Consider the following 21837-nt stretch of genomic DNA (forward strand, 5'->3'; position numbering starts at 1 on the left):
ATTGAAAAAGAAGAAAACTAACTTTACTTTCAGATGACATAATCTTCCATACAGAAAACTAAGAAATCCAAAAACATTATTTAATCTAATAATTGTCTTCAACAATGCTACAGATCAATTGTAGAAAAATCTGTTTTATTGTATTTTTATACACTTCCAAACTGAAAAGTTTGAGAGTGAACTTAAGAAAACAATACCAAATACAACAGCATCAGAAAGAATAAAACATTTAACAATACATTTAACCAAAGAAATGCAAGATTTGTACATTGAAAACTACAAAACATTATTAAAAGGAATTAATGAAAAGGCATCTGTATTCATGGATGGGAAGACTTAATATTAAGATAGAAATTCATCCCAACTGATCTGCAAATTCAATGCCATCAAATTCCAAAAGACTTTTTTTATAGGAATAGACAAGCAGATCCTAAAATTCATGTTTAGAAACAGAGGGCTCAGATTAGGCAAAACAATCTTGATAAAGAAAAACAGAGTTGGAGTACTGACAATTCCCAATTTCAAAACCTACTTCAAAGTTACAGTAATCAAACCATGTGCCATTGTCATAAGGACAGACATATAGACCATAGAATAGAATTACGTCTAGAAATAATACCATACATCTATGGTCAACTGATATTCAACAAGGGTGTCAAGAAGTTTAACTGGGGAAATAGTCTTTTCAACAAATGGTGCCAGGATAGCTTGATATTCACATGCAGAAGGATAAGTCTGGACCCATACTTCACACCATATATAAAAATTAACTAAAAAAGGATCAAAAACCTAAAGGTAAGAGCTAAAATTACAAAAATGTTCGAAGAATATATAGATGTAAATCCTCATGACTTTGGATTAGGCGACAGTTTCTTATATATGACACCTAAAGCTTAAGCAACTAACAGAAAAAAAAGATATACTGGACATTATCAAAAAAATGCTGTGCCTTGGGCTTCCCTGGTGGCGCAGTGGTTGAGAGTCCACCTGCCGATGCAGTGGACACGGGTTCGTGCCCCGGTCCGGGAAGATCCCACATGCCGCGGAGCAGCTGGGCCCGTGAGCCATAGCCGCTGAGCCTGCGCGTCCGGAGCCTGTGCTCCGCAACGGGAGAGGCCACAACAGTGAGAGGCCCGTGTACAGCAAAAAAAAAAAAATCCTGTGCCTCAAATGACACCGTCAAGAAAGTGAAGAGACAACACACAGAACAGTGGAAAATATTTGAGAATCATATGTCTGATAAGGATCTCATACTCAGAACACATAAATAACTCTTACAATTCTACCATTTAAAAAAAAAACCTCAATTTAAAAGTGGGTAAATGGGGCTTCCCTGGTGGCGCAGTGGTTGAGAGTCCACCTGCCGATGCAGGGGACACGGGTTTGTGCCCCAGTCCGGGAAGATCCCACATGCCGCGGAGCGGCTAGGCCCGTGAGCCATGGCCACTGAGCCTGCATGTCCAGAGCCTGTGCTCCGCAATGGGAGAGGCCACAACAGTGAGAGGCCCATGTACCGCAAAAAAACAAAAAAAGTGGGCAAATGATTTGAATAGACATTTTCCATAGAAAGTATATGAGTAGCTAATAAGCACATGAAAAGAACACCATAAGTCATAAGGGAAATGCAAAACAAAACCACAGAGAGCTACCACTTCACATCAACTAGGAGGATAAAGAGAAAATGATTTATTAACCCATATTGGTGAGGAGAGTAATTAGAATACACTGCTGGTAGAAATGTAAAATAGTACAGTAGCTCTGGAAGAAGTCTAGCAATTCCTTAAAAGGTTAAATATACATTTATCATATGACTAAAAAATCAACTCCTAGATACATACCAAAGAGAAATTAAAACATGTTTACACAAAAACATATACAAATGTTCATAGCAGCACTATTCATAATAGCAAAAGAGTGGAAATAAGCTGAAGACCCATCAACTGATGAGTGTGAATATGTGGTATGCCATTTAATATTATTCAGCCATAAAAAGAAGTAAAGGACTGATATATGCTACAATATGGATGAACCTTAAAAACGTATGCTAAGTAAAAGAAGTCAGACACTAAAAGACACATTATATGACTGCATTTAAATGAAATGTCTAGAATAGACAAATACACAGAGAAAGAAAGTAGACTAGTGTTTTTCAGGTGTTAGAGGGAAGGATGTACAGGTAGTGACTGTTAAAGGGTATGGAATTTTGTCTTGGGGTAATTAAAGTGTTCTGGAATTATATGATGGTAATAGTTGCACACCTACTGACTATACTAGAAACCACTGAACTGTACACTTTAAAATGAAGGATTTTATGTCATACGAGTTATACATCAATAAACAAAGTAGTTAGAACTAATTAGATGAGCTGAAAAATAATTTACACAAATTCTTCACATCTCTGTATGTACAAAATTCATAATATTACTTTATCCTTGCTCTCATCAAAAAAGTACAATTTTTTCCCACCATTTGAACATGCATTGGCATGAAGACTGTTTCAGAACAGTGGAATTCAGAAGTAATGGTATGGAAATTTTGAGCCTACGCCTCAAGAGCCATATATACTCTGCTCTCTCCTTCTTCGAATTCTATTCTAAACATATATGTACAGCATCCCAGTCTACACCACCAGAGGATGATAGGCCAAATACAGCAGAGAACAATCATTTGCAGCCTGAGGACCCCTAGATCAAGCAATCAGCTCAAACCACCAGACGTGTGAGTAAAGAATTCTGAGATCATCCAAAACCAGTCAAGCTGCCAGATAAATGGAGCCACAAGAGAAAAATCAGGAGAGACTGGTAGAAGAACTGCCTAGCAGAATTCAGCAAAATAGATGATGCAGAATCATGTGTAAAACTGTTTTAATACAGTGAACCTCGCGTGCTATGTTAAATAACAATGACTAATTAAAAAATAGGTTTAAGAGAAAACTAGAAACATCTAAAGGAAGAATTAATGAATCAAAATATAGATCAGAGGAGGTGCAAGGATATAAAATACAGACAAGACAATAAGAAAACTTAGGAACATGGTGAAAAAGCCTAATATAAGTGAATCAAACTTTTAGAAATACAGACTAGAGTGACACAATGGGACAGATGCAATATTTGAAGAGATAATGGCAGAAAATTTTACAAACATGATGAAAAACACATGTCACAATTAAAAAAAGAAAGATGATACTTAGGTACATCACACTAAAATTGCTGACATCCAAAAACTAAGGAAAAAATATATTTTAAAAGGTCAGAGGGAAGAAAAAGACATATTACTTTCAAAGGAGAAACAATAAAACTGACAGAGGAATTCTGAAGAGAAAGTAGAAGCCAGAGGAAAAGGAAATTACATCTTCAAATTATTGAAAAAATATATCTGTCAACTTAGAATGCTATTACCAGTAAAAATATCCTTCAAATATGAGGACACACACATACACAATAAAAATTTTTTCAGATGTATAAAAGCTAATTTATAGCCCAACTGAGAAACACACTACTTTAAAATGTTACATAAAGTTCATCAAGCTAAAGAAATGTTATAGCAAAAGGAAATTCAGATCAATAGGGAAAAATGAAGATCACAGAAAATGGTCAATACATGGGTAAATAGAAAGATTTTTTTATTATTATGATTTTTTATAAGAAAATTGTCTTTTTAAAGTAAAAAAAATAATGTGATGTGTGGTTAATAACATATATAGAAGTAAAATATATGGCAGTAATCACACAAAGGACAGGAAAAGAGCAAATGGAATTACACTTTTGTAATATTCTTACCTTATACATGAAGTAGTATAATATTGATTCAAGGTAGACTGTGATAAGATAAAGATGACTATTACAATCACTACAGCAGTCACTAAAAAAAACACAAAAGAGGTATAGCTAAAATTCCAATAAAAGTGATAAAAGTGGACTTTAAAAACACTCAATTAATCTAAAAAAAGGCAAAAGGAGGAACAAACAACAGAGAAAAAAATAAAGGAAATTTTAAAATTGATACCATGATGGTAGGACTAAATTCAATATTACCAATATTATATTAAATCTAAATTGACTAAACAATTTGATAAAAGACAGAGATTATCAGAATAGATTTTAAAAACACATCAACAACAACAATAAAAAACAAGACATTAATGCTGCTTACAAGAGATTCACTGTAAATAAAAACACATAGACAGAAGATTTCCACTTCTGCCCATGAAGGTTTAACTGCTGTGAGAACTGACCTCTAGTGTAAACATAGGAAAACTGAACAAAATATATGAAACAACTACTTTCAAGTATAACAGGCAGTTCAGGAATGGCATCCCTGAGAAAAAGACGACAAAATATGACTGCCCTGGCTTGCTATCTGGAGGCAGATTTGAGGATAAAGCCCAGGGAGGAAAACCCAAACCCTCATTTAGTTGAGGAAACAAAGAGCAAAGTTCAGGGAGGCCATGGTGGTTAGGCTTTGTGGGGCAAAATACTAGAGAAGAGAGAGTTGCACACAGCAATCTATAGACAGGTCCCCTTGAATCTTTGGTTAAATAATAAATTGAACACAGTGTGAAACTCTATGAAGCTGGAGAAAGAACCATCAGAAAAAAGTAAGTAAAACAATGTCAGGAACTCACGTAGGACTAGAAATAGCTTATACTCCCAAGAGTCAACGTGGAGAGACCTCTTAATACAAAGAGCACTGTATGCAGAACACAGAAAGGCACTGTCTTAGTAGTGGAAATAAATTAGCACTGAACTTAGGGCTGCTATGTACAGGCCATGACAAATATTAAAAACAATTTTTGAAGTAACACAACTGAATGCCAGAATAAAGTCCAACACACTTAAAGAAATAGAACAAAACTGAATAAGCTAGAAAAAAAATCACAATGTCCAGGATAATACCACCAAAAATAACCAACCTGGAAATTCTGATTCATAATCAGTTAAAAAAAAAATATATATATATATATATACACACACGCCAATAGAAACAGAGAAAGAAATGGCATACCAATTGGGATGAGTAGAGAAGGATTTTTAAAACAGCTATTAAAAGTATGCTCCATATACTCGAGAATACAGAGTAAAATATCAACATAAGAAGGAGAGAAATGGAAAATATAAAAATGACTAAAATTCAATTTCTAAGATGAAAAAATATATACAAAATTTAAAGTAAATTTAATAAGGAAAAAACCGTCTTTTCAACAAATGGTGCTTATAGACATGAACAAAAGAATTAAGCTGGATCCCTATCTCACACCACACACAAAAATTAACTCAAAACAGATCAAAGACCTAAACGTAAGAGCTAAAACTACTAAAGCCTGAAGAGAAAACATAGGTGAAAACCTTTGGGATCTTTTATTATACATGATTTCACAGGCATGAAACCAACAGCACAAGAAAGAATAGAAAAAATAGATAAAACATGAAAATTTAAAACTTTGGTGGGGACTTCCCTGATGGCACAGTGGTTAAGAATCCACCTGCCAGTGCAGGGGACACGGGTTCAATCCCTAGTCCAGGAAGATCCCACATGCTGCAGAGCAACTAAGCCCATGTGCCACAACTAGTGAGCCTGCACTCTAGAGTCTGCGAGCCACAACTACTGAGCCCGCATGCCACAACTACTGAAGCCCGCACGCCTAGACCCCATGCTCCACAACAAGAGAAGCCACCGCAATGAGAAGCCTGCGCACTGCAACGAAGAGTAGCCCCTGCTCGACGCAACTAGAGAGAGCCCGCGCACAGCAATGAAGACCCAACACAGCCAAAAATAAATAAATAAATTTATTTAAAAAAAAAAAACTTTTGTGCTTCAAAGGGCACTATCAAGAAAGTGAAAGACAACCCACAGAATGGGTGAAAATAATTGCAAATCAATCTTTAGTAAGGGATATATTCAGAATATATAAAGAACACTCACAGTTCAATAATAAAAAGACAAATACCCCAATTAAACAATGTGCAAAGAATCCAATAGACATTTCTCAAAAGAAGAAATACTAATAGCTAATAAACACATGAAAAGATGTTCAACATCATTAGCCACCAAATGACTGCAAATCAAAACCACGATGAGATACTACTTCACACCCACAAGGATGACTACAATCAAAACGATGTGAATGGAATATTACTAAGCGATAAAAAGAAACAAAATTGAGTTACTTGTAGTGAGGTGGATGGACCTTGAGTCTGTCACAGAGAGTGAAGTAAATCAGAAAGAAAAAAATAAATACAGTATGCTAACACATATATATGGAATCTAAAAACAAACAAACAAACAATGGTGCTGATGAACCTAGTTGCAGGGCAGGAATAAAGATGTAGACACAGAGAATGGACTTGAGGACATGCAGTGGGAGCGGGAAGCTGGGGCAAAGTGAGAGTAGCATCGACATATATACACAACCGAAAGTAAAATAGTTAGCTAGTGGGAAGCAGCCGCATAGCACAGGGAGATCAGCTCCGTGCTTTGTGAGGACCCATAAGGAGGGTGGGAGGGAGGCTCAAGAGGGAGGGGATATGGGGATGTGTGTATGCATATGGCTGATTCACTTTGTTGTGCAACAGAAACTAACACAGTCTTGTGAAGCAATTATACGCCAATAAAGATCTATTAAAAAAAAAAACGATGTGAAATAAGCAATGTTGGCAAGGATGTAGAGTGACTGTAACCCTCATGCACTGCTGGTGGAAATGCAAAATAACACAGCAGCTTTGAAACAGTCAGGCAGTTCCTCAAAAGGTTAAACATGGTTACTATATGACCTAGGTATTCCATTTCCAAGGTAATGAAAATATGTCCACACATAAACTTGTACATGAATATTCATAGATGGATTATTTTAAAAATGAAAAATTAGAAACACTCAAATGTTCATCAAATGATGAATGAATAAACAAAATGTAGTATAGTCATACAATGGAATATTATTTGGTAATAAAAAGAAATGAAGCACTGCTATATGCCACAACATGGATAAACCTTGAAAACACTGTGGTGTGAAAGAAGCCAGTAAAACAAGACTACAATTATATGACTCAATTTAGATAGAATGTTCAGGATGTGTAAATCCATAGCTGACCAGGGTAGGGGGTGGTTAAACAGGCCATGACTGCTAATAAGTACAAGGTTTCTTTGAAAGATGATAAAAGTGTTTTTAAACTGACTGTAGTGATGGTTGTATAACTCTGAATATACTAAAAACCACTGAGTTATACACTATAAATGGGTAAACTGTATGGTATGATGGTTAGTCTTATGTGTTGATGAAGCTGGGTTATAGTACCTCAGGTATTTAATCAAACACTAATGACCTCCTCCTGAGTGTGGTAGGGACCTGAACATATGATGGGATAGTCATTCTTCTGATGATTAGGTTGTTACATGGCACAGTTGGCTTTGAGAAAGGGACATCATCCTGGATGGACTCAGTCAGATGATCCCTTCAAAGACATTAGTCTCTACTTGAAGGAGATTCAAAGTGTAAGTGATCTCATTTCAGTTGTCGAGACTCTACAATGCGAGTTCTGGAGACGGAAGGGGGATGAGGGAGAGAACGTGAGCATTCTTTCAGAGCCGAAGTGGTCACTGGCTGACAGCCAACTAGAAAACAGTCACCTCAGCCCTACAATTGCAAGGCACTGAATTGTGCCAACATGTGAATGAGCTTGGAAGCAGATTCTTTTCTAGAGGGCTGGTCAAGTATTTTGTAAAATGTCCTTCAATGTCGTTTTGTCTGATGTTTTCTGATGACTAAACCAGGTTATAGATTTGGGGAAAGAATACCACAGAAGTGAGGTGCCCTTCTCACCACATCATATCAGGGGGTATGTGATATTAACATGACTTATTACTGGTGTTGTTAACCTTGATCACTTGTTTATGGTGATGTCGCCTTACATCCTCCACTGTAAAGTTACAGTTTTTCCACATCTACACTCTATTCACTAGGAGTCACCATGTCCAACTCACACTCAAGGGGAGAGAAATTAAGCTCCACTTCCTAGGGGAATGAGTGTCAAGGTACTTGTGGACATACGTTCAAACCACCACAGTAATTAATAAATATTTTTGAGGAAGATATTTGGAAGCTACACAAATATATTTTTTCTCCTTAAAGTTTCACCCACTAACTTGTACATTCTTAAGAAGACTATTCTTACGGCACTTATTACTGTGGGGTTCTAACAGCAATTTTTTATTTCCCTCATTCATTCTACATTTATTATTTGGAATTTTCTGTAAGGAATATTTATCCATTCTCACCCATTTATTATCTATTCAGTCACTTAAATCACATGGATATGTATTCTGTTCTTTGGGTTACAATCCAACACAATCATTATTTTTTGCCCAGACTGACCGATTAAGAACTCTTTCTGGTTGGCTGTGTCCCTTTGACATGCTCCCATCCTCCTTTATTTTGTTTTGAGCACTTTCTTACTTTCTGGCATTAAACAATACTTCAGGTTCACCTTGTGTTCTCCCTGCCCCAGCCCTAGAACCAGCCATTACTCCAGAGAGCCCTGGTTCCTTTCATTGGAAAATGGTATTTAGAAACCAGGATTGTGGGCACTGAATGTGCTCATTGCTAGTGGGGCATCATGGCTTCCAGGCCCTCTTGGAGAACTGAGCTAGAAAATATATGTATATATACCTCTGCGTATATATATTAAATATTAAAATAAACTTGAATTCATGCTTATACTCTAAACCAATACCAGGATTCTTTTTTCTCTTCTTTTTTTTTTTTTTGGCCATGCCGCACGGCATGTGGCATCTTAGTTCCCCAACCAGGGATCGAATCTGTGGCCCCTGCAGTGGAAGCTCGGAGTCCTAACCACTGGACCGCCAGGGAATTCCCCACAGGGTTCTTTATAGTCTTTACTCTTCGCATGTTTTTTTAATAGACCTTCTTTGGAGTATAATTGCTTCACAACACTGTGTTAGCTTCTGTTGTACAACAAAGTGAATCAGCCATATGCATACACACATCCCCATATCCCCTCCCTCTTGAGCCTCCCTCGCATCCTCCTTATGGGTCATCACAAAGCACGGAGCTGATCTCCCTGTGCTATGCTGCTGTTTCCCACTAGCTAACTATTTCACATTCGGTAGTGTATATATGTCAATGCTACTCTCACTTTGCCCCAACTTCCCCCTCCCACCCCGTGTCCTCAAGTCCATTCTCTATGTCTATGTCTTTCTGTGACGGTGGGAAACCTGGCTCACATTAAACACAATTAATTTATATATTTGTCCAAACCTACTAAACATATAAAGTATTGTTAGAATTGTTAATCTGTACTATGTGAGAAACAAATTTACCAATCAGAATATAATGTTTATGTAGGTTTTTTTCTTTAGTTTTACAGTATCCAGCCAAAACGCTGTTTTCCAAGGTTACTTAGGTCAGCTCATTATTTTGATGAGGTTATGGCATTTGTAATACAGTTAAATTTATTTCTCACAGTTTGCATTCCCTTATGGGATCCCCTGACATGCTGGTTGACTTTTTTTTTAATTTGCCGTCAGGAAAGTTCTTTCTTTGTGGTATACAGTATGGTTTGACAAATGCATAGAGTCATTATGAACCACCACAGTGTCATCAAGAAGAGTTCCACGGCACAAAAAATTCCATTATGAGGTCCCCTTGAAGGCAATCCCTACCTTTACTACTTCTGGCAAATAACTGATCTCTTTTCCATCTCCATAGTGCAATATGTAGCCTTTTGGTCTGGCTTCTTTCACTAAGTAAAAGGTATTTAAGATTCAGCCATGTTGTATGAATCAATAGTTTGTCCCTCTTCTTGGTTTTCATATATTCCAAAGTTTATGTTTCAGGGCAACACACTGTCAGCGCCGCACCTAAAGCAAGTTCTGCAGTATCTCCCCACTTTTTTGCCTCAGAATGTTCACTGGTATCATGATAAGCTATTAATCAGACATGCTGGCACAGCTCAGAAGTACAATACCCCCAGAGGCATCACTCAACCATCAATGGAAGAGAGTTAGTGGGTAAATTCCCCACCCCCACCCCCAATCCCTGAAGGTTAACTCTGAGAAGCATTCTGCATAGTTCTTCATAGGTCCCTAGTGTGTCTGAGCTCCAATTTCCCAGTATAGTAGTCAGCCTAATAATGTACATATTATTGGTTTTTCTCCCGACTTTGAAACTCTCTGTTCCCTCAATTGTGCTTCCTAGGTTCATCTCGTAAATAAACTATCTCACCCAAGTCTTTGTGTCTTCTGGAACACTCTTTCCCCAGACAGCAGCATGATTCACTCCCTCATCTACTTGAGGTGTTTATTAACCATTACTTCTAAGTGAGATCTTCTCTTACCAGTCTTTTAAATTGCAAGCTTTATCCCCCTTCCTTGCTTTATTTAATAGCACTTATCACCACCTAACTTCATATACATATATATGTGTGTGTAATTAATTTTATTAATTTCAACTCGAATACAGGCTCAATTAATGCAGTGATTTTAGTCTACTTTTGTTCATTGTTATGTCTCTAGCACGTAAAACACTCTTTGCACATAGTAGGCACTCAATAAAAATATACTGAATAAATTAATTTTTCAAGAAGGTTGATTTTATTCCATATAAGAACAGACTCCCTATTTTAAAAACTCTAAAAACTTTACTGACCTTCAAAATTGAATGGTACCAAATACCAAGGGTCAAATAACTCTATCATGGATATTATACAAAATATTCCCATACTTAGCCTGACTGGATCCTCTGAGCTGCCTTTGAATTCTAAGATAGTATAATATTATAAATAATAAAAGACTACACTACAGTAAAGAAATTTGGTATGAAACCAATATTCTTTTTCCTTTTAACAGTTCACATGAAACCAAATCTAACAATTATGTACCATGCATCTGGTCAGCCTGTTTAATGATTCCAAACGTAATACCACCTATAAAACAAACATGGATATAGGAAAGAATTTTTTTAATCCTTTAAATTTGAGTCTTATTTTCATTGTTTTTTTTTCTAAATCTTTATTATAAGAAAGGAAAGTAATTCTTGGTGTCCTTGTGCAGAAGCTAAAATTGCTTTCATCACATTTTTATTACCTGGACACTGGATAAAGGACCACTCATAGTTCTTCTCTTTAGGACAAACACTGGTGTCAAGAACCATCTCATTATTTTGCATTCCAACAAGCTTCATTGGTCCCCGGGAAGACCCTTCAATGCAGTGTCCTCTTCCTGTATTACTAGGATCGTTGCACCAGCCACAACCAGGCTGCTCCAAACATTGTCCACAGGTTCTCAATCCAGAACAATTTTGAGCTGCATGGCAGGAACATCATTAACAAGTATGTTATACGACTTTATATTCAAATAGAATTGCAAGCTAATGGAAAAATAAATATGATCTGAAAAACAGTAAAAAGTCATCTATAGTTAATGTAAACATTTTATGTAATAAAATTACATTATGTAATTTTACATATTACATTACATATTACATTACATACATACATTTTACATATTACATTATGTAATTACATTATGTAATTTTACATATTACATAATTACATTATGTAATAATGTAATAATGTAATAATTTAGAGACAGTATAATAATAAGAGACAGTAATTACTTCAAAAGCAAATAAAACATACATTATGAACAAAGAGGAGATGAATGGACTGACTTGAGGGTGAATAAAGGTGTGGTACCATGACAGGGAGAAAAACGAAGTCAGCATTTTAAACACTCCTGAGAACTTTGCCAGTATTAAGACCTTTCGGGAACTGATCCTGGGGCCTACAGACAACATTGTCTGTGATATAGAGCAATGTTAGTTGTTCTTGTTGTGCCTAGGGAGGGCCTTCAAGGAAAAGATCTGCATCTTCCTGTGAATGTCCAGTGTAAGTCATGCTTACCCACTCCCTGGGATAGCTGAACCCAGCTGGACTGCCTCTCAGGGACAATGGTCTTCCCAAGGGTCCAAGATACTAGCATTTGCCGGCCATGGGATGTTTAACAGCAACCTCACTCAAAGAGCCAAACTGAATGGGAATATGGAAACTGGATACTCTGCCTCAGCAGGCAACCAGGAGGACAGGCTCTCTCTGACTTTCAGGGCTGCAGAATACCACCTCAAGAATCACTCACTGAAGCTCAACCTTTTTTTGCTTAACTGATGTATAGACTATGAGCCTCAACTAAGCCTGCGAATACTGTGATGTCTTTTCCAAGGATGAATATATACAGTCTGCCATAATAGTCATAATAGCTGCTATGTGATGTTTCAGATTTTTAATTCACAATCATAGTACCTTGTATCAGGCTGAGACTTTCTAAAATTAGTTTCACTGATGTTTTGCTAGCAAAGGTACACTTTGTCTTGGGACTTATTTATCCATATAAGATAGTGCATAGGTACAAAGTACCATGAATGATGCCTTCTCATGGCATGCTAGAAAAACCTCAGAGGAAAAAAAAAACGGTAGACTTCTGGCGGTCTCAATTTCATTTTTGTCGTGGTAATAACTTAACTGCCACTCAGTGTTTTAATGTTACTGGAAACAGAAATGTTCCTCAGAAAGCTGCGAATAAGAATAGTGCAAGCTTCTCAGTGAACATCAGGAACTCAATATAGTAGGCTGTGCAGGGATAATACAATACTGGTTTAAAGAATTCATCAATTGCAGTATAATTTGTTGTTATGAATTTTTTCAGTGCTGAGCATTTCACAGACTGGATGTAAGAAAGTGAAGAATGAGTACCATCTCCTATATTTCCTTAATAATAAATTTAAAAGGAAGAATATTCTTTGCATCACTGAACACAAGTCAATGTTAACCCTGTAGATAACTAATTCAGTGACATGAACATACTTCTTTTTGAAATTTTTTAAGCAGTAAATGGTGTTAAAATACCCTTAGATAACTGAACATTTTATATATTACCATACTCCTCCCTAGACTTTTTGCTGTGAAATATTTCTCTTTTATCTGCGATTGTAGCTAGCCCACAGTATCACTGACTAGATTATTCTAATTGTCTTCAAAACTATATTGGGTTGCTATGAAATCAATGGGGAACAATGTAAAATATCAAATTAGGTATGCTATCTTGACATTCTAATTTACTATCATATGATGAATTGAAGTAAATCTTTACTAGGTCGCACCCGAAGTAAATCTAGGCTTTATATTTATAGTCTATAGATATCTCCTAGGAAAATAAAATTTATTTTAGGATTACCTTTTTAAGGAAAGATAACCAATCAAATGTCTTGAAGAAGCATAATGTACAATTAAACCTAAACTATTTTCAAACACAACATACCTGTTGTTGCTTTTCAAACAACTGGGTAAATCTTAGATGAAAGAATCCTGCCTTTCTTACACTGACTGAATGACAAACTATTAATGGTGTCTTTATCTATTAGACTTTAGGCTTTAATAATGAATTACAAAATGTCATCTTCAGAGCAACGTTCTATTCTCTTATGTTTTATTTTAGGTATGAAACTATTACAAAAGGAAATGTTGGTTTAGTTATTACTCAAGAGTGGAGAGTTGGGCTTCCCTGGTGGCGCAGTGATTGAGAGTCCGCCTGCCGATGCAGGGGTTGCGGGTTTGTGCCCTGGTCCCACATGCCGCGGAGCGGCTGGGCCCGTGAGCCATGGCCGCTGAGCCTGCGCGTCCGGAGCCTGTGCTCCGCAACGGGAGAGGCCACAACAGCAAGAGGCCCACGTACAGAAAAAAAAAAAAAAAAAAGAGTGGAGAGCAACATGCATTGCTGAAAAATTAACAGAATATTCATTCTTTAGTTTGTAACGGAGACTAAAAATCTGAGACTCTAATGTTTTTTCTTTTCTTACGGAAAACAATAATATAGGAAAGCTTTTGTAGGCTGTGCTATTTTGAGTAAGTTATGGCTAGTCTGAAGACTATGTATGAGCTATAAGTAATTAGAGCAATTATTTTTATTTTATTTTATTTATTTATCTTTGGCTCTTTGAAAGATTAATTCTAACAGGTCCTCGCAGTGAATATCAAAGAAAAACCCCTTTGTGATTCCAGCATGGGAGGGGAAAAGGAACAATTTTGAGATATGCCAGAGCACTGTTTTTCTTACCAAGGCCTGGAGAAACAATTTAACAGAGCCTAAACTACTGGGGTTTTACCAGAGCCTAACTGACCTGGCTAAAGGGAAATAACCAACTCTAACCTGCTCTAGTCTTTCATGTGGGGGGAAGAGAAATATACAACTCCAGCTCCCTCCAGCCATGCTGTACCACCTAAGAGTGGAAAAAAAGACTGAGTACCACTAGTGAAGTGAAGTTCACAGAACAGTATGGGGCACAGGCTCACCAAAAGAATGAGACCTAATCACAGGACTGTAGAATACTTCCCCTCCCGCACAACCTACTACTACATTACTGAAAGCCTATTTACAGTAGTTTCTTTCAATGTTTGTTGGTTTAAAACATGGAAAAGAATTAAACGTTAATAGAGAAGAAGTCTGTTTTCCATAAGGAGTGGGTCACTGCCAGGTAAATACTATTTCCAAAAAACACAAGGGCTCCTTGAGGCAAAGTAAAATGCCCCTCTTCCTTACAAGGATATATAGGGCATATAATTTTAAAAGCTATGGGAAAAAAAAATAACTGCTATTAGACATCATCAGTTCAAATGAGCTATATATATAGCCACGGGGAAGGCAAATGTGACAACAGACATAACAGTGAAAGAAAAGACCTATGGAAATGAAATATCCAGCAGACTAGACTAACTGCTCAAGGAACAAACTGCAGAAGTAGAAAATAAGCCTCTATAACAATCAAGAAAACAAAAGAAGCAAAAGATCAAAAACAAGAGATGCCAAAGCAGGACTGAAGAAGTCACCTGTGCATGCCTAGCTGACAATCCCACCAGCAGCAGTTATCATCATTTAGTTCAGCAGTGGTAAAAATGCAATTCATACCTGTGTTCAAATAGTTAATCATTTTAAATTTACCCTTCAAAAAATGAAGTTACAATCTTTACAGTGGAGGGTTCTCAAAAAAATTCATTCTGAATAGATAAAAAGCCCCAAATTTGGGCTTCCCTGGTGGCGCAGTGGTTGAGAGTCCGCCTGCTGATGCAGGGGACATGGGTTCGTGCCCCGGTCTGGGAAGATCCCACATGCTGCGGAGCGGCTGGGCCCATGAGTCATGGCTGCTGAGCCTGCACGTCCGGACCCTGTGCTCCGCAATGGGAGAGGCCACAACAGTGAGAGGCCCGCGTGCCACAAAAAAAAAAAAAGCCCCAAATTTTTAAAAACCATAAAAAAGGAAAAATATCTGAATCTCACTTAGCAAACAAAGAGATGGAAAGTACAAGTGAATTTAAGAGATATTAAGCTTGTAGGTGGATCAAGATGACAAAGTGGAGCTCACCTACAAACACATCAAAAATACATCTACAGGTGGAATGGTTTTCACAGAAAACTAACTGGAAATTGGCAGAAGATCTCTTATACCACCAAAGCTGTAAGAAAGATCCCCAAGTAACTTGGTAGGACAGAAAAAAAAAAAGGCATCAGGACAGATCCAAGACCTGTGGGAGGAATCTGTGAAGGAGGGAGGGTACACATGGGCAGGTCCTTGCCCTGAAAAGCCCCCCTGCAAGCTGGGAGGAGCCTGGACTCTGCTCAGAAAGAGCATGCACCTGCTGGCTTCCTAGCTATCTGTGCAGACAGACCAGTGCTGACAGCTGCCACCTAACTGGACTTCCTGCAAGGGAAAATCCAGCAACCTAGGATACTCTACCCAGCAAGCTTATCATTTAGAATAAAAGAAGAGATAAAGAGTTTCCGAGACAAGCAAAAACAAGAAGAATATATCAATACTAAATATAACCTAAAAGAAATATTGAAAGCTCTTCTCTAAATAGAAAAGAAGCAAGAATCTATAGGAAAGGGAAAATCACAATACAAAAGACAAAAATATAACAGGATTGATCACTTAAATAAGCCAGTACATAAATTTATAAACAATCAAAAAAATTTTTAGAAGTGATTATAACTACAATTAACAGCAAAAGGATAAACACGAAGATGTAAGATAGAACGTCAAAATCACAAAATGTGGGGGAGGGGAGTACAAAACTATAGATTTTTTAGAATGTGTTTGAACTTACATGACTATGTCTAAAGCAAACAGATGTAGTTATGGGTTAACATACTTCAAAACCAGAATAATCACAAATTAAAAACATACAGTATATTCACAAAAAAGAAAAAGAAACAACATAATACAAAAGGAAACCATCAAATCACAAATAGAAAAATATAAAGAAGAAATGAACACAGAAGTACTATAAAATCAACTAGAAAACAAGGTTTAAAATGGCAATAAATACATATTTATCAATAATTAGCTGAAATGTCAATGGAATAAATACTCCAATCAACAGACACAGAATGGCAGATTGGATTAAAAAACAAGAACCTACAATATGCTGCCTACAAGAGACTCACTTTACGGCATATAGACACATATTGATTGAAAGTGAGGGGATGGAAAAAAATATTTCATGCAAATGGAAACAACAAGAAAGTGGGGGTAGCAATGCTCACATCAGACAAGAAATACTTTAAAAGAAAGTCCATAAAGACAGACAAAGAAGGATACTATATAATGACAAAGGGATCAATACAAGAAGAGGACATCATATTCGTTAATATATATATGCACCCAATATACAAGCACCTAAGTACATAAAACAAATACTAAGAGACATAAAGTCAGAAAGTAAGAGAAAAATAAAGATGGTAGGAGATTTTTAACACCCCACTGATATCAATGGACAGATCTTCCAGACAGAAAATCAATAAGGCAACAGAGACCCTAAATGACACAATAGAACAGTTGGCCTTAATTGATATCTACAGGACACTACATCCAAAAAGACCAAAATACACATTCTTTTCAAGCACACATAGAACATTCTCTAGAATAGACCACATACTAGTATACAAAACAAGCCTCAACAAATTTAACAGGATAGAAATTATTTCAAGCATCTTTTCTGACCACAATGGTATGAAACTAGAAATCAACCACAGAAAGAAAAATGGGGGAAAAAGGATCACACGAAGACTAAAAAGCATGCTATTAAAAAAACCAATGGGTCAATGATGAAATCAAAGAGGAAATCAGAAAATACCTCAAGACAAATGACAATAAAAACACACTGACAAAATCCATGAGAGGCAGCAAAAGCAGTCCTAATAGGGAAGTTCATAGCAATACAGGCCTTCCTCAAGAAACAAGAAAAATCTCAAATAAACAACCTAACCTACCACCTAAAAGAATTAGAAGAAGAAGAATAAACAAAACCTATAGTCAGCAGAAGGAAGGAAATAAAGATCAGAGAGGAAATAAATAAAATAGAAATCAAAAAACAATAGAAAAGATCAATAAAACCAACAGCTGGTTTTTCACAAAGATAGAATTGAAAACCTCTAGCCAGGCTCACCAGTAAGAAAAGAGAGAGGACCCAAATAAACAAAATAAGAAGTGAAAGGGGAGAAGTAACAACTGACACTACAGAAATACAAAAAGTCATAAGAGAATAAAAGAAAAAGGCATAAAAATATGAAGAGTTATATGCCAACAAACTGGACACCCTACATGAAATGGAAAAGTTTCTAGAAATACACAGCCTACCAAATTTGAGGCAAGAAGAAACAGATAATTTGAATAGACTGATCACTAGAAGTAAAATAGAATCTGTAAAAACAAAACAAAACAAAACAAAAACTCCCTGCAAACTAAAGTCCAGCACCGGACAGCTTCACTGGGGAAGTCTACCAAACATTCAAAGAAGAATTTATACCCATCCTCCTCAAACCATTCCAAAAGAATGAAGGGAAGGGACACTCCCAAAGTCATTCTATGAAGCCACCATCACTCTGATACCAAAACCAGACAAAGACATTACAAAAAAAGAAAATTACAGGCCAATATCTTTGATGACTATAGATGAGAAAATCCTCAAAAAAATAGAAAACTGAATCCAACAATACATAAAATGAATCATACACCATGATCAAGTTGGATTCATTCCAGGGTGGCAAGGATGGTTCAACATACACAAGTCAATCAATGTGATACACCCGATCAACAAAAGGAAAGACAAAAACCACATGATCATTTCATTACACGCAGAAAAAGCATTTGATAAAATTCAACATCAATTCATGATAAAGACTCTCACTAAACTGGGTATAGAAAGAACATATCCCAACATAATAAAAGCCATTTACAACAAACCAAAAGCCAAAATAATATTCAACGCTGAAAAGCTGAAAGCCTTCTCACTAAATTCAGGAACAAGACAAGTATGCTCACTTTCACCACTTCTACTCAACATAGTACTAGAAGCCCTAGCCACAGCAATCAGACAAGAATTGGAAAGAAAGACATAAAACTGTCATTATTTGCAGATGACAGTATATGCTATATATAGAGAGAACCCTGAAGACTCCATACAAAGACTATTAGAATTAATAAATGAATTCAGCAAGGAAGCAGGATACAATATTAACATATAGAAATCTGTTGCGTTTCTTTACACTAACAATGAAATATCAGAAAGTGAAAGTGAAAAAACAATCTTGTTTAAAATCACATCAAAAAACTAAAATACCAGGGAATAAACTTAACCAAGGAGGTGAAAGACCTATACACTGAAAACTATAGAACACTGAAAAGGAAACTGAAGATGATTCAAAGAAGTGAAAAGATATCCCATGTCTTTAGATTGGAAGAATTAATATTGTTAAAATGACCACACCACCCAAACCAATCTATAGATTTAATGCAATCCCTATCAAAATATGCATGGCATTTTTAACAGAACTAGAACAAATAATCTTAAAATTCATACTGAACCACAAAAGATCCAGAATTGCCAAAGCAATCCTGAGGACAAAGAACAAAGCTGGAAGCATGACCTTCTCAGACTTCAGACAATACTACAAAGCTACAGTAATCAAAACAGCATGGTACTGGCACAAAAACAGACATATGGATCAATGGAACAGAATAGAGAGCCCAGAAATAAATTCACACACCTACAGCCAATTAATCTATGACAAAGGAGTCAAGAATACACAATGGAGAAAAGACAGTCCCTTCAACAAGTGGTGCTGGGAAAGTTGAACAGCTACATGTAAATCCATGAAATTAGAAAAATCCCTCACACCACATATAAAAATAAACTCAAAATGGTTTAAAAACCTAAAGATAAACATGACACCATAAAACTTCTAGAAGAGAACATAGGCAAAACATTCTCTGACATAAATCATATCAATGTTTTCTTAGGTCAGTCCCCCAGTGCAAAAGAATTAAAAGCAAAAATAAACAAATGGGACCTAGTCAAACTTAAAAGCTTTTGCCCAGCAAAGGAAATCATCAACAAAATGAAAAGACAACCTACGGAATGGGAGAAAATATGTGCAAACAATGTGACCAACAAGGGGTTAATATCTAAAATATACAGACAACTCATACAACTCAATAACAAAAAAACAAACAACCCAATCAAAAAATGGGCATAAGACCTAAATAGACATCTCTCCAAAGAAGACATAGAGATGGCCAAAAGGCACATGAAAAGATACTCAACATCACTAATCATCAGAGAAATGCAAGTCAAAGCCACAATGAGGTATTACCTCACACTGGTCAGAAAGGTTACCATCAAAAAGTCTACAAATAATAAATGCTGGAGAGGGAGTGGAGAAAAGGAAACCCTCCTACACTGTTGACAGGAATGTAAATTGGTGCAGCCACTATGGAAAACAGTATGGAGGTTCCTTAAAAACTAAAAACAGAGCTACCATATGATCCAGCAATCCCACTCCTGGGCATATACTCAGAAAAGACAAAAATACTAATCTGAAAAGAAACATGCATTCCAATATTCATAGCAACACTATTTACAACAGCTAAGACATGAAAAAAACCCAAGTGCCCATAAAGAGATGACTGGATGACTGGCTTAAGAAGATGTGGTGTCATAAATAAAGAATGAAATATTGCCATATGCAGCAACATGGATGGACCTAGAGATTATCATATTAAGTCAAACAGAGAAAGACAAATATTATATGATATCACTTATATGTAGAATCTAAAAAACAACGAATCTATATACAAAACAGAATCACAGACATAGAAAACAAACTTACGGTTACCAAAGAGGAAAGGAGGGGGTGGGGGGGAATAAATTAGGAGTATGGGATTAACAGATACAAACTACTATACATAAAATAGATAAGCAACAAGGATTTACTATACAGCACAGGGAACTATAGTCAATATCTTATAATAACATATAATGGAAAATAATATGAAAAAAGAATATATATATGTATATATATATATATAACTGAATCACTTTGCTATATACCTGAAACTAACACAATATTGTAAATCAACTATACTCCAATAAAAAAAGGCAAAAACAAGAGATATTGATATATATCCAAAAATTCCAATGACTATTTTAAGATTTCCAATAAGAGTAAATAGAAGAAAACAAATAATTTGACATTAAGGAACATTTTTAGCAGATGACAGAAAACTACTCTCCAAATTAAGAGCGAATGAGAATCCATTTTTGAAATCCACATCAACTACTGTAAAACTGAATTCAAATAAACTGCAAATTTTTGAATGCCAAGGATAAAGAGAATAGTCTTAAAAGCTCTCAAGGAAAGGAAAAAAAAAGATGTCCCACAAAAGAATGAAAATTAGATTGGCATGAAAATTCTTATCCACAACACTGAATGCTAGACCTTCTAAGGAAACAACTTATTTAGAACTCCACACCCAGGCATTTAATCATTCAAGTGAACATGAAAAATGCACTTTTAGACATGCAAAGACTCAAAAAGTTTACTAGTCACAAATTTATTTGGAAAGAATTACTGAAGACTATTTTCCAGAAGATGAACAAACGAAAAGAATGGAATATAAGAAAGATATTAAAAAAACTTATTAAAGAAACTTAGACTTAACTCTAAATAATTTTTAGAAAGTTCTTAAAAGTTTAAGAGCTTGGAGACTTTCCAAGTTCCTTTTTCCCTACCTTTTGGCCTTTTTGTATTGTGAAATATAACACACATACATAGAAGTACATAAAGAAAAATGTGATACTAATAAATTATTTTAAATGAATACTCTGTACCTGCATGCAGCCTAGAAGCAGAACATTGCCTCCTTTGTACCCTTTTCCTAATCAGCACCACTAATCTTTTCCAGCAGCATCCACTGTCTGACATTTATAAGAATAACTTTTTACCTTACCCTACAGTTCTACCTAAAAAATTCATTCCTAAACAATATAGCATAGTTTTGCCTATTTTCAACTTTATCTAACTGGGTCATACGTATATAATCTTTTGTGAAACAAACACAACAATCAAGGCAGGAGAAGCTGAGCAATGTCTCAACTCCCCACGAGTCTCCAGGACTGGTATTTCAACCTTCCTCAGCAGCTGGCTCCTAGTTATAAGATGTTTTCTGTGCTAACAAGACCATTTTATGCCTGCAACACCCCCTTGTCACACACTTGATCACGTACGTCCCCATTCCTTATCAAAATTCCTAAAATGGGATAGCAACAGGGAGCTCAACCCATAACAGGTCCAGCCATACCCATCCCAGGAACACCTCTCCACTTGATGCCAAGAGCCTGGAAGAATAAATGCACACAACAGCTACAGCCTGCAAGCTCTAGCCTACACTGGCAATTACCACTTTGTCCCAGCTCTTCAAGCAACACTGGTGCCCGA

General features: G+C 36.2%; 1 protein-coding gene across 2 annotated transcripts in view; it reads right to left on the reverse strand.

Moving 5' to 3' along the window:
- Positions 1 to 21837, reverse strand: part of ATRNL1 (attractin like 1) — a 683154-nt gene that overhangs the window by 508889 nt on the left and 152428 nt on the right. For both annotated transcript variants that reach the window (XM_060286203.1, XM_060286202.1), the window contains exon 18: positions 11098 to 11316. In XM_060286203.1, coding sequence (XP_060142186.1) covers positions 11098 to 11316 — 219 coding nt within the window. The remainder of the gene's footprint in view (positions 1 to 11097; positions 11317 to 21837) is intronic.

Source organism: Globicephala melas, chromosome 16, assembly GCF_963455315.2.
Source record: "Globicephala melas chromosome 16, mGloMel1.2, whole genome shotgun sequence".
NCBI lineage: Eukaryota > Metazoa > Chordata > Mammalia > Artiodactyla > Delphinidae > Globicephala > Globicephala melas.